At 42.3% G+C, this 15,114-nt stretch overlaps 1 protein-coding gene across 4 annotated transcripts in view; it reads right to left on the bottom strand.

The window, feature by feature from the left end:
- The window catches only part of SFXN5 (sideroflexin 5), a 101,133-nt gene that overhangs the window by 67,322 nt on the left and 18,697 nt on the right, over positions 1-15,114 (bottom strand). For all 4 annotated transcript variants that reach the window (XM_030024757.2, XM_030024779.2, XM_030024763.2 and 1 more), the window contains exon 3: positions 10,330-10,407. In XM_030024757.2, the coding sequence (XP_029880617.1) occupies positions 10,330-10,407 (78 nt within the window). The remainder of the gene's footprint in view (positions 1-10,329; positions 10,408-15,114) is intronic.

Here is a 15,114-nt window from a genome sequence, read left to right on the forward strand (position 1 = left end):
CTTTCCGTGGCTTTCTCCCACTTCTCTCCAGCTTCAGTCCCAAAATCCCACTTCTTGAAAAGTGATATTTAACATAGAGACAAATGCACACCACAAGCTCCAGCCAAAGCATTCAGTTAGGGCTGAATGCTTTTAGCAAGATTTATAGATTTACAACGGTGGAGTCCCAGACCTTCTGGTTCTACATTTAATGTCAGCTGAATGTCTGTAAACCTGGCTGGTGTGCCTAACCCTACTGGCTAATATATATGGAATGAGATATCTGGCTTTACTAAGAAACATGTAAAACAAAGTAACATAAACCACTGTCTACACTTGCTCCTCAGTAGCAAATCTCACCAACAGACCTTTTACAACCTTGCTTCTAATAATCTTTATGTTAAAAAGGTTTTAGCTCTAAGGAGATAAAGCTCAAATGACCCATTGCATGGGATAAATCACAAAGGGTATCTATACATTTTCTGCCTTGCACCTGGCTCTGAAATAAGTCAGCAGAAGAGGTACCAAAAGCCACTGCTCTTCTTGGATGCCAATGGGAAACTCCTTCGCCATCCTAAGCATTGCTGAGTCACAGTGCCATGAGCTGCTGCCCATCTGCAGAACCATAAAGCCTTCGAACGCATTGAAGAGCATCGGCTGAGATACCTGCCTGCACTGCAGCATGGCAAGGCAAGTGCCTTGGCGTTGGGAACCGGACTGAAAACCACAAGCAATTCCAGTGCAATACACAGATTTACACAGATACAAAACCAAGCGTAGGTGGAAACAGAATCAAGTCCCGACTGATAAAAAAAGATAGCACTTAAATAACACTTTGCAGCTTCACAGCACTCGATAAACATTAACTAATTAATCCTCACAGCATTCTACTGGAAAGACTTAAGCAGAGAAAGAAGCACTCACAGAAAACTATTACTTGCACCATGGTTGCAGAAGTACTTGGATGCCATTACATTGTTTAAAAGTACAGCTTTGGAAACCAGGCTTTTAACCATACAGAGCCTGTGAATGTAATTTGATTTGTAATCTAGATGTGACTCTAGATAAACTGTCTTAATCCTCAAATGATGAGATGAAGCAAAGCCAGTTTGTAACTGAGTAAGAGCATCAACAGTAGCATTTATCATGGTTTCTTTAAGGTGCATTAACCTACAGCACTTCTGCCCAAGCTCCCTAGGTGCATTTTGCTCTCTGACGGTCTGGAAATAATGCCTAAAATGTTGGACGTATCTTAGACCATCTTAGTGCCACAGAGAATATTTAGATTGCAGAAGAGAGAAGGTCCAAGTTCAGCCCTTGGACCAGCAAACAGGCTACTTTCTTGCAAAGACAAGGAAGCAGCAGGACAACCGATATATCTACGTTTTATTGTATCCTGCAAGAGACCAGAGGGGAAAAAAAGTACAGTTTACTGCAAATGGACCTCTTCGCTCTTCATCAACACTGTTAAGAAAAGCTATTATTCTCCAAAAGGGATGCTGTTTAGACTCTGATAGATTCATTGTTCTCTGCTGTGTCTGGGACAGCATGAGCGGCTCTTCCCGCTGCTAACATGATTGAAGGAAGAACACAGTAATAAATATATGCCCATTAAGCTGGTGAGCCTCTTTTCACTTCACTGATACTAATGGGGAAGAAATGAAACAGTTTCAAAACAGCAAGTTGCCAAAACTGCATTTGGAAAGGCTGAAGAGTGAGAAGTCACAACTGACACACCACAGTTCATGCTCCGCCAACGCTCGCAGGAAGGGGCTGGCTGGAGAATAGCAAATGTCTGTCTCCAAGGGACAATTTCAAAAAGCTGCATTTTTCCTCTCACTACAGATCATTCAGTTTGGTTGGGGTTTTGGTTTTGTTTTTTTTTCCTTCCAACCACCCCCCTTATGCTGAAGGGGTGAAGCTTTCAGGGTGGAGTTTCTAAGGGTACAAAATCGAGTAATAGAGCTGTCTTGCTGCTATCTTGTTTCCTAACAAATAGATATTCGCGCATCTTAACACACATGTATAAATAAAGATACAGTCAAATGAACAGACAGATTTCCAGCAGTAAATCTAGGGACCTGTGTTGGACTAGATGACCTCCTGAGGTCCCCTCTAGCCTGAATTAACCTACGATCCTACAGCAGACAAAGAGGAAGATCCGGATGAATCGAAAAATCTATAAACACTTGGTGTCTCAAAGCTACTAGGATTTTAGTCAGCAAAAGATCCACAGCTCAAGACGTTTAGTCTTGGTCTTATGAAACCTGGATTAATTTCCTACCTCCATCACAGACTTATCTCACCTTCAGCAGCTCAGGCTGGTGTATGTTTATGGTACCACAGCCCCACCATCCCTCCCCATCCTAGGTGTGCACTCCATCCCCTACATGGTACCGACAACACAGAGCAGACAGAAAATATAGGGAGCTGCTCAAGTCAAAAAATGAAGTATTTTGGGAGTGGGGGAAGGGAGCTTCAGTTTTTATTAAGAACAGCTCTCTGAACCAGCTGTGCCAGGGCAAGCCAGCAAGGAGGTGGGAACACATGGCCGGGAGGCAAGGAGGCAGAGACATGGCAGTGCTGACTTAGATCAGCTCACGCTGCCATGGCATCGCACTTTCCCTTGCAATATTCTGGGCACAGAACAAATTTGTACCAGTTCACATATAAAGTTCAGGGAATGATAAATTTAATGGGTACCATCTTTATTGTGGGTGCATATTTAAGGACAGAGTCACCTCCGTAAGACTAACATGTACAAGGGTTGCATTTAGTTAATTATACAAGTTTTTAAACCTCTTATTGGCCCCATGCTGGCATTAAAAAATAAAAACCTTGCACAGAAAAAGCATCACTCACTCTTGAGAGTCCTTGTTCAATGTGCAGGAAGCGCCCTCAGACACTTCTGCTATTCTGTGGCTCTTTACCTCTCTCTGCTGGCAGGACCATAGGGAGAAGCCGGGGTGCCAGCCTGAGATCAGGACCGAAGGGACAGAGGGGAGGTAGAAGAGGACAATGAACCTTCATCGCCGTATTTCTTAGACTCTATTCTACTTCTTGTTTAGATACTAAGTTTTTAGGACAGAGTGGTATGAATCTACAAATGGGGCAAATCAGGGCTCTGATCCTAACTTGCTCATCAGCCTAATATCACTGCAGGCTGCTGCTCCTCAATATTTGCAGCAATATTAGGCTGATGAGCAGTGATATTAGGCAATGATATTAAGCTGATAGCTTAGCAGCTATTTCTACCCCATTTTCAAAGGCAAAAATGATTCAGCGCGCAACTGAAAAGACACGTTTTGCTGGGCATGCCAGCAGTGTAGTTCAAGCATGGAATTAGTGCAGGGAATTCTAGCTAAGAAAATAAAAATACAAGGCATTTGGGGGGAAAAGCTGAAAGACTAGAGCAGCCTGAAGTTCATAGTGAAATCTCCCCAGCACTGATACCTTACTGCAGTCCTTCCAAGGCAGATCTTCGGTGCCTGAACACTGTTGTCCACATCCGATATTCATCAGCTTTCAAAGGGGCTTTTCTGCCATGCACATTTCTGCAGCACTGAGCACAAAAATCACACAGTAAAAAGCAGCTGTGTCGTAAAACGGGAGTGATTTAAATCTCTCTGTATCTGATAGCCGCCGAGTGCTGCTTCTCTTAACTTTTACCACTGCTGACATGCCAGCATCAATCTGTTCCTCCAATCTGTGCTGGTCTGTTGGACAGGTTGGGAAAGGGACTCAGACACAGAGAGGACACAGATGCAATCCTACAAATTAGTGAAAGAAGCCTGAGGATAAAGGACAAAAGCCACATCATTATGCCCTGCAGTTGGTACAGCCTTTTGGTTTGAGGCTAAACCTCAGCACCAACGCTCCCGAACTAGAGAAAATGTCCACTTTTAACCAAGCTGGCTCTTCATCCTTGTTTATCAGGCTGATATTTTACAGCCCTTGTTTTTATAGGAGAAACTATTCCCTCAAATGAAACCTTTTTACTCCAGCGGAGATTCCCTCCAGGAGGCAGTTTGGGGAATTGCCTGCCCTGTTTAGAATTGGATATGTTACAGTCTATACCTTCTGCTGCAAATTGGCTCCCAGTGCACTTGTGTGTGTCATTTTCACCTACCCACTCGCAGATCGCACCAGCCACCAGAGCTTCGTGCGAAGGGCCGGATTCTGCCAACCCCGGGAGCCACCGGCAGAAACCGTCATTAAAAACGGCTTGCAGCAGTGGGCCTTTTAGCACATCTCTCTCTTGCCACAGAGCGGTCTGTAAGGAATGCAAGCTAAAAAGGTTGCTTAGGTATAATGAGAGACCACTTAAATGAGGAACACAAAGTCCAAAGAACGTATGATCAAGACGAAGGAATCCTTATAGAAGGGCAATAATACAACAGTACCTACGGAGCTGGAAAAGACAGGATATAAATGACAACTGAACCAGTTTCTCCCATCAACATGAATCCTACACATTTCCTTTTTTTCCCCCCTTTCTAAGGAACCTACGATTTTCTAGCTTCCTCTGGAACAGGGAGATGAAAGGGGATACATGCCATCAGACGACACACCAGCACTTCAAATGCACTTACCCTCTGCAGAAGGAGCCAAATGAAGGACATTGATGGATGCGGTCACTGAACAGAACCAAGCAATAGGAAGTTTAGTAAACTCACCAGTTCTCTTGAAGTTTTCACAGCAAAAATTTATACTTCTAAACCATTATTAGAAACAGCTGTTTCTTCCATCAAACACTTCTGGATCCGTGGAGTTCCATCACCCAACACAGAGACACGCAACCACCCAAAATCCCCCAACAGGAGACCAAACCTCCCCAAAGCTTTCAGGAAGTTTGTTCTCCAGTCACGTTCTCCAATCCTGTTAAAATATCTAAGCCAAACAACCAAGAGAACAGAAATACACCCCAAAAGGTTGCATTACCAAGAATATCTTTTTATTTAGAGAAAAATTATGAAATCATAAGAGCCTGTCAGAGAGGGGGCTTAATTACAGTGTGGGGTATTTCCGCTACACAGAATGTTTTTGGTTGGTGGGGTTTTAATAAGTGGAATGTGAAACACTCAACTTCATATCTAATAAAAAACAAGTCTGGCTCTTAAATATTCAAAGAAAAAGTTGGGTATATAAGCTAAGCTGAAGAAGTGGAGACTGGAGCATGTTTTCTTGCTCCAGTATGTAGCACTGAATAAATACTTATCAAGCAGCTATTCGTCCTCTGTTTTGCTGACTACATAATTGATACACCTATGATAAAAATCATGTTTTTAAAACATTTTTCTAATGTAGGAAAAGACCCTATAGTTTCTCTCAGTAAAAAGCCATCAGCAGTCTAGCGGCTATTGACAGTTAAGAGATCAATTCTTCATTTTTGCTAATGACGCCCAAGAAATAGGTTTTTACCACCTTATGTTAATGGTCATTTTCCCAAGCAGTGAAATCACTCTAGTTCAAGAACAAGTACAAGAGCTACTGGATGAGTGTGAGAGACCTGAAAGTGGAAGAGATGTAGGTGTTGGCAGTGTTACTGTCCATGAATCACTCATAGAGAGTAACTGGAGCAAAGCAGCATTTATTCTGGACACTGGCTTAGAGATGGTCATGGGGAACTGGAGCGAAGTACAATTATGGTTCTTCAGAGTTTTTTTCTTTAGATGATTATGGCTCTTCAGTGGTTTTTTTTCTTTAGGTAGTCCATAATTGTTCCATTTCAGCTCATTTTGAAAAATCTGCTCTGAAAATGCAGAAGAGAAAGACTCACTCTACAAGAACCCTGTCAAGAAGATAAGTGTGGAGGAGATACTTGACGTTACATAGCTTTAGGCTCTTATATTTTCCATTTTTCATGTGGTGAAACCATTTCAGCAAGCAATATAGATTGTGCTGAGCTGTTGTTATGCTTTCAGCTACTGCCTGCCATCCTTCATGAGAACCACGAATTTCTGAATGAGGAAAAAAAAGGAGTTTGAACACTGTCAAACAAGTCGTACCACGAAAGTGGATCAGTCAGGAGATTAGCGAAACAACTCTGTCAAAACAACTTGTCTTCTTGATCTCAAAGCTGATATTTGGCAGGGGGGGATTGGGGGGGGTGGGTTCTTAGAAAGTTAATGCACTAAAACTCTGCCCAAACTGTTATTTTTAAAGGCTTCTAAGGTGATCATGATTTTAATTCTGATTATGAAGCCTAGCAGCCCATTCAGGCATCTCTTCACACACGTGCCATACCCAATCCATGCCTGAAGAGCCTGTTATAAGGGTAGCAATTGCATCTCTAAGGGGTTCTAACAGCCAAACCTGAATCAACTCTTAAACAAAGAAGATAAAGTTGAGTGCTTCTCTCTTAAGCATCACATGAAGCTCTACCTAGACTTTTTGATGAGTAATAATAGCAAATTAGCCTCTCTAAGGTACAATTGCATTACCATATCAGATAAGCCAAGTCACTACTCCAGTATACACTCCTAGCCCACAGTGAATACGAGGTGATTAGCTCTGTTCACAGGCAGAGCGGTAAAAAAAAAAGAAAAAAAAATCAGTCAAAAATCAAATTAACTCTCATCTGGTCTTCTGCCAGCATGTGGCAACTTCATCAGTGCATCAGAGGTGTGTATGACACTCAGTTATCAGCTACGTAAAACATCAGACGTCTCAGTCTTTTATTCCAACATCAACCCATGCACACGAGCCACAAAGTGGGCACCTCTCCAGAGCTGCATTGAATCCTTTTCCCAAATTAGCACTAGAACAACTGCAAATTGTTAATGCCTTGTAGCCAGAGTCCATCCTGCAGATAGTGGTGCACAGAACAGCCATAAAAATGGTAAAACTTAGCTTGAGGAAAGCAAAAATGTATTCTCCAGGTGTCTGATTCACCCGTAGAAAATTTGGGGTGATATCTATGCAAGTGAGATGCTTCCCCTCCCCCAAAGCAATCAACCAGCACATTGTATGTTCTGCAAATGCACCAGTAATTAATGAGACACTTACAGCTGTATATATCTGGCACACACATATTTAATTCAGCACTGGCAAGCTTGCCAGCTACCCACATCTCCCCGCACGCTCCCCTCCACCTTCCCCTCTGCCCCTGGATTTAGGAAACAACCGATGCCCAGAGTGCAAGTTTTGTGGCATACACTGAGAGCAGCATCCAGCTCTATGTCCTCCATGCAGAGACAACCACCACAGCCCTGTTTCCATCAGATTTACTGTTAGATCTTCCTCTCCGTCTCAGAGAAGGGAAGGGGAGTATTTGGCTAATCAATGTGAGAAGTACCCAACACCTGATGTCACCACAACCTTAGCATTCAATGAAACTCCATTTTCATACAGATCATCTGGGCCTTTTAGTTCTTTGATAGAAATGGTCATCACTGGCAAAGCTGAAAGTTCAGTGTTATTTTGTGATTGCAGCACAGCAGTAAACACAAAGGCAGAATGATACCACGTGAGCTGCATGACAAGAAGATGCCCCAGGGGATGGAAACAACTAATGCCAATAAAAGACTACAAAGATCACCTTTGATGCAAAGAGAAAAGCACATAACAATATCCACCTGTGCAATGATTAATTGCAGTTTGCAATTCTCCTACAGGAGAAGTTTGTTTCTAAATTGGTGGGTCTGCTTGAGAGGATGAAGATATCCACCCATTTGGCGATAATCATGCTCTCAGAAGAGATAATCAGCAACCACATTTTAAAGATTTTCACCTGCTTCACTGCAACCATACACAGGCAAGTAGTTTATTCAAGTCCACTCAAGAGCACACTTGGGAGAAGAAGAGCATTCAGACAAAAGGGACTCAGGGTTTTCAGGTGTCCCTCGAGGAACATCACCATCATGGCCTAAGAGCTGGCCAGCCCATCATGCCACACTGGGAAGCTCCCAATTAACCCAGTCAGAAGTTCCCATTCACCTTCACCCAGGTGGATCACAAGAGTGCCAAACAGCGTTTGATCCTTTTATTGCCCACTTTACCTCCGGTTTCATTACAACCAGCAGCCCCAGGAGTAAAGAAGGACTGATGCCTGCTGGCTTCATAGATCCTTTCTCCAGGTTAACAAGGCAGCTCCAGCTGCTTTGTAGTTGTGGTTGCTCCCATCCCACTGCAGCCCGGGCACACTGATTGTCATCTGCTTTCAGGTCCCTTCCATCTTCACCCTTTTTAGAGTGGTTGTGGTATCCTGGGTGAACATTCAAGTCTCACAGACTTGCTGGGATCTACCCATAGCTTGCTCACCTCTCCTTGTGGCTTGGTTTAATTAATGCAGCAAAGCACAGTTAAATACAGTAACAAGCACATGCTGCAATTCCACCCCAGGCTCCTCCTGGGAGAGCTACTTTATCCTACAGTCAGCAAAACTACTTAAACCCCCTCTAACATAATTGACACTGTGATCAAAGTGAACCATGTCAAGATTTTACTACAAAAAATATTATTTTTTACACTGATGTCTAACATTTCTCCAGGAAAGGCATTTTTGGCATCATTTTCTCCCTCCTCCTCTGCCCCATACCTTTATTTTACACTCAGAACCCTCCAACTTGCATAACAAGGTTCACCTCATGCGTACATTGTCATGACTGAGGGAAACAAAAAACACAATACTTTTCTTCGCTCGCTCTCAATGCCATTCTGAATGAACTCTGGGTATAACCTAGGTCTGTCACTATGCAAACGCAAAATGTAGGTCAAAAGTCTGTGTGGTTTGCCACAGCAAATGACTTGTATTTCTAAAGGCAGATGGGAACTGAGTCATCTGCTGCTGCATCATTCTCTGCTTCTCTCCTTTCCTCAACCCCTGTTTCTTTTTTCTTACCATCAGATTATGGTTGAAAGAATGCAGTGACACCAAAAGACCAGGAGAGCAATGCCTTGTACTGCACATTGCGCAGGGAGAGGATATTTCCCGTTTATTTTTTGTTGAAGCCATGCCTCTTTCCCAACACAGTACCTACCACACAAGTAGTCACTTTCTAAAGTGAATGCAAATTTTAATTTTCTCCATTTACCTGTTATACTTGTCTTTCATGAGAAGAAATTATCACACGTGAACAGGAAAAAAAAAAAAAAAAAAAGAGGTTATTTGACCTACAGGGCGTGGGAGAAGAGCTCTCTACTGTTTCCACCACTGTTGACATGGGAGGTGCACTGGTCCTTTGGCACGCCTGCTTCTTATATCTCCTGAAGCAGGTCTGCCAATCAATTCATGCTGTTTTTTATATTACATTAAATTACATAGGACTGAAGTTTTTTGTGCTAGATGCACAAACAAGCACTGCAAAAAAGCCCCTGTGTCGGTGTTATGGTCAGGTGTCTACACATGGACAGATAAGGAAAAGCGTTTGAGATAATACCCACAGGAAGATCGATGATTTTTGTTTCATGCTACTGATTTGGAGGTAAAAGGCTCAAAAAGCAGTCTAGCCCCTCTGCAATACTCATCTCTGCTTCCACAAGTTTCATGTGTTCATACAGATGAATATCCGACAAAGGTCCAGAAAACAGGACAGACAGGGTCTTGGAGAGATCACCCAGCCCACCCCAAAGCAGAATCAAGTTCTACCAAAAATGACCCTTTTCTCAAAAACTGCCTAAACCCTGCTAAGACCTTTGCATCAGTGGGGCTTCCACAACCTCCTTCAGCTTCCATCCCAACAGTAGGAACATCACCCAACAAAAAGTACCACTAGTGATGGTATAATCTACAACATAAGGACATCCAGAGGGTTATACATAGTCCAAACAACATTTATTTCCCTGAAGAAACACAGCAATTATTATAACCAACAGGAACACAGTAGGAGAGGGGGCTGACGCATCACAGTTGCTGGTACAAGAACCTACAGGACTGACAGCAAGGTTTCCTTCAGCTAAAAAAAGAAAATTACTTTTTTTTTTTTCTTTTAACTGTACAAATACACTTTGCAAGGGAAAGGGAAGCAATAGCCTTGGCCCAAGGTAATCGGTAACTCCACAAGTCAGAAACTGCAAACTTTCTACTTATTCTAAATAAAAAACTTGCATGTTTGTATTGCAAGCCCCTTGCTATCACTTCTGCTCAGCAACATTTATAACGTGGAAACTTCAGAACAACCCAAATTCACTGTAACACACTGGCAGTTGAGCTGCAAGGGACCAGAAGCAACATTACAGAAGTCAGCAATCAACTGAACAGAGCTGGTATGGGATTTTACCAGTAGAAACACCAAAAATGTCCTGCAGTAGTGCATTTGACTGTAGACCCAGCCTAAAAACGCCACCTCATCCTCCCCACTTTAGATGACAGGAAGAACTAGGAATTGAGCAAAGGCTTTTTCCTCTTACCTCTTTGTTGGTGACTCCCGGGGGCAAAGTCCCATGTTTGTAATCCTCCAACAACTGCACAGCTTCCTTCAGACGACTCTGCAAATAAAACAGCAGTGTGGTCTGCAATGCTTGTCCTGCACTGAATCATTTTATAGAAGGCAATGAATTTAAGTTATAGAATTAATCTTCTTTTGTGCAAACCTTATGAGGGGTCCTTTTACCCTTATGATATAAAAGGAAAAAGGATGCGTGGATACTTGTTTTGCTGGTTGGCACAGCCCTGCTGTTTTGAATCTAACTACTGAAGTATAGGGGAAGAAACAAAAGAGAAAATAGAAGAAACTCCCCCTCGCAATGCTTCTATAGAAGACATCAACAAAAACTTGAGAGTCTTCAGTGCAGTACCAGAGATCTGATAAATCTTGGAGATGTGAATGAGCTCTCACTTAAAGGTAGAAAATAGTTTAAGACAAAATGCATACATTCCGGTACAACACAGAATACCCATCTCAGACATTGGTATCACCCCATGCCACTCTCAGATTAATATCTCCCAGTGAAACTGCTTAAACTGAAGACCTGGCTTTGCCCCCACACGCTCTCCCAGGGCACGTACTGGGGAGGTACAGCCGAAGGGAAGAGCAAAGTAGAAGCCTGCACATATTAAGCATCACCACTAAGAACTCGGTGCCCACTAAAAAGTTATAACACAGCAAGTTTTAGCCTGATCTCAGCACAGCCATCTAAAGAAAAGCAGCTCCACTGGACCTAGCATTTAACGGCATGCAAGGCAACGTTAATAGCACTACTTTGTAACTGCACACTGAAGTCTGAGTTGAGTTAATTTATCTGAAATACCGTGACATTTTAATATACTTCAGACAGATCTCAGAGTGCCACTACGCTGAACCGCTGACCTGTGCTGCTTTTTTACAGTGCCTGTTACACACTCATTCAGATGGGGTTTGTACACTGGTTATGTTCTCTCTAAAAATACCGAAGTCAGTCATCAGTGCAGTTAAAGTTAGAATCTGACTACCACTAGCGATTCAAATATATGCATGTGTAAATAAAGTTCTTCCTCACATTGTGATAAAATAGAAGAATAAATACATTTTGTGTGTTCAAGGGATCACAAGAGCATTAAGCCATGCTACCAGCCTGTCAGAATCATCCCCCAGAACAGTTATTCATATATATAGAAATATAAAAGAATGTTCTGCAGTTGAAGCAGTCAAAGTTTATATAATACTTTCAAGAACTATATATATAAAAATTTCAAGAAATATATCTATATTGTGTGTGTTTATATATACTACATTACATAGTGTGTGTATATATATATATATATATATACACACTCTACCTTATATATATATTTCTTGAAATAAAAAAAAAAAAACCACAGAGCAGAAGTAGACAGGTGGAAAGATTCTTTGATTAGTCCAAGCCAAAAAGGAACAAGTTAGGATATAAAGAGCGGCTTTGGTGGGGTTAAATCTGCTTATCCAAGCCTGCAGAAAGCACCAGATCACCGAGTAATGGCTCCCAAATATTTGAAGCCAAACAAATCACTCAGCTAAACATTTTCAAAAGCCTCCTGCAGGTTATCTGCCATCCAGATGAGTAACATAGACTTCAGTTTGACATTTTGCACTAGCTCTGTTGTTCTGACAGCTTTTCTAATATTAGTGCCAGAGGACATTTCATAAATACAGAATATTTTGTCTAAAATAACATATAACGTGCTGGTGGCTCATCTAAAGCCCTGTGCTTTTAGTGTAATCATGTCAAGGTTCCTCGTCGTCACTGCAAGCTCCGCTCTCACAACTCTCCTGCAAATAAGGCAAGCGCCCCTGAGCTCATTATGTGCTCGCGTCCATGGGATCGGTTGCAGGGAAACTACTTTTCTCCTTTTCATGCAAACATCAAAGAGTACTTTGTTGTTTCCTTGGAAGCGCCAGCAGTTACGCCAACCTGAAAGCGGCAATTAATGAATGACTATTGTCCTTAAAACATTCAACACACAAGACATATGGAATAGTGGCAATTCCTTCACTTTGCAGAGCAAGCGGGTTGGGATGAGATCCACAGCCGTTTTTATACTGACTGAGCTCACATCATCATCAGCGCCACATTATTTCCAGCCCTGGTATTTTACATATTTTATATATTCTTGCACTGATTAGCAGCTACTCAGCAGAAGTGGAGAGTCTGTACAAAGACACCAAATGAGGCTTAGCATCAGATAGGAACGACCTCTGCAAAAAACTACATATTCTTGGCAAAATGTGGGCTCAGAGATGGGTGATCTCTGAACAATCAGAGATTGTTCGTGTTTGGTGCTAATGCCGAGGTAGTGCTACCAGCCGAAGCTCACAGCCCTGTGTTACTACACACATGCGTAGTGATAAATTTACTGTTTTCTGGCCTATTTCTGGGTGTGTTGGCCTGAAATTGGCTCCCTCTTTGACTCAGCCTGTCCCATGCTCCACACCTGACATGCCCCTGCAGAAAGAGCTGTCGATTGTGCTTCTCGCACTTTGCTAAGCCACTTGCTTGGGACTTCTCAGCGCTGCTCTGGATTTGTCCTACCAGATGGGGCTTAGGTCCACTTGCAGATTCAGGCATCACCCTTGACTGCTGGTGCGTTCATTTCCCATTCCAAAAGGGACTAAGCTATGCTGAGAGCATGAAGGATCTCAAAGAAAGATAGTTAAGGCCAACACTGGACTATATTTGAGTTCTAGGTGTGAGCACTTTCTTTTGCTCTTCTGTGCCCATTGTATTGGGGCATTGTGAAATTCAGAAAACTATATTCACCAGTTTTTACAGATTTTACAAAGAGTATAGGAAATGAAGGATGATTGAGTGTGTCCAAGAACCTCCCTCCTTCTTCAAAGGCTAGGCAATCACCCATTTCACCTAAAAAGCTGGCTGTGGAAACACTGCCTTGCTCCAAAATTCAGAGAATGACTTAATATAGAAAAGCTTTCATTACAGGTTCAGAAAAAACATCCACCCAACTCAAACGTTCTCCAGCAGTGGCCACAAGCAGGTACACAGGGAAAAGCAAGAAGGCGGCAAGCAGAAATAATGTCTCCCCTAAGCACCTTCCCAGCCTCCCACTGTTTTCAGCCAAGGTTGATGAGGTTTCTGTGGATGTAGTGATCTTCAGTGGATTTCTCCTCCAGCTGCTTGCTCTGTATCCCCTTGAACCAAACTGCCTTTATCCAACAGACATAACAGACAAGCTGTATATAGCAACAAAAATTTGTGTCTTAACTTTTAGCCCCCTTCCCTTATGCATACATATGCTAAATCTGTCTTAAAATTTAAACTTATCTTAATAAAAAATAATGAGCAAGTGATAAAGTGAATATGTGAGTCCTTTCCTGGAAGGAGCTGGCATTCTTTAGGAGCATAAGTACGTCCTGAATACTTCAATGGATAAGGCAAGTCACTGGTCACACTTTTCCACATCTATCCAATATCCCAGGCAGAGAAAAGAGTCATTACTTAAGCTAAGTCCTCTTGACATTGGACAAAAAGGAAGAGTTATTAATTAGGATGTTATTTTCTGGTGATGCTGCACTGGGTGATGTAGTGGTCCTCCAGAAGGGCTGAGGATCTCATACAAAAGAAAAGCTGACCTCGAGAAACGGACACATGGGATGAAATCCAATGGCACAGACATGGGGCCATGCTCTTCTAGGCAGGCTCAAATTCCTGCAAGACCCTCAGGGCTCTGTGGCTGCAATGACCAACTACAAGAAAGACCAGTTAAGAGTGTTGGTTGATCACTGGAAAACTATGAAGCACTGCAGGCATGATAAACAAATAGGATTTTTAGGCTGTTTCAGGCATTTCCAACCTGTGAAGAAAAGTTATCACACAAGATCACAACAGGAATTGAGCCTCTTGAAGTTGTTCTTGATAGCTCCTTGCCCTGTTGGCCTCATGGTTGGTTAAAAATATCGTATTAGGAAAAAGCTATTACCTAGCATGAGTATCAATAAAATATAATTGTGTAATATTGTAGACAGCCTGATGATCCAGAGGTGAAAAGCCAGACAGCTGAATGACTAATGACTGCAGATCCAGTGAAGACAACCCTTCTTGCCTCCAAAGCTAGAAAATAACTCAGGAGTGCCAGCACAACATTCTGGAGAGCCATTTGTGCTCATTATTGGTATGTGTTTTTGTCACTGAAATTACCTACACTGCGTGTCTTGCAAATTATCTCCACAGAACAGCATGTAACTCTGAATGAAAAACTGGAAGTAATAGATGAATGGGTCTGTGTTTTATTTTTTTCTCCTTCTCTTGAGGAAATCTTAGTAGTTACTATAACAACCCTGGCCAGATCCCATCTTGTTTAGTATGGTAACAAACAGAAAACAAAAAAGCCCGATTTTGCTTTTAAAATTGCAGTCTTCATGAATTTCCTCTTTCAGCTCTGTGGGGAGAGAGGGGAACTTTCTCAAATAAAAGAGTCCTAGACCAACACTGCTGATGGTTCCCGAGGTTGACAAAAGAGTGGTACAGAAAGCGAACAAAAGTGTTAAAAGCAAGGACCACATTAAGAAGATGCCTTTCACATGGCTTGGAGGTGTTCAGGTAGTTTTAGCGAATGACCCACAGCCTCAAAATTTCGTTAGTGCCTTGTATCCCCTTCTAGCAAAGTCAAGCACACTCTTTAAACCAGAGCCTCCAAAAAATAGGAAATAACTTTACAGCAAGCAACAGCTCCAAATGCCAACCAGCTCCACTCCCTGGCTTTTAGCACAATACAGCATTATT

The sequence above is a fragment of the Aquila chrysaetos genome, chromosome 1 (genome assembly GCF_900496995.4).
Source record: "Aquila chrysaetos chrysaetos chromosome 1, bAquChr1.4, whole genome shotgun sequence".
NCBI lineage: Eukaryota > Metazoa > Chordata > Aves > Accipitriformes > Accipitridae > Aquila > Aquila chrysaetos.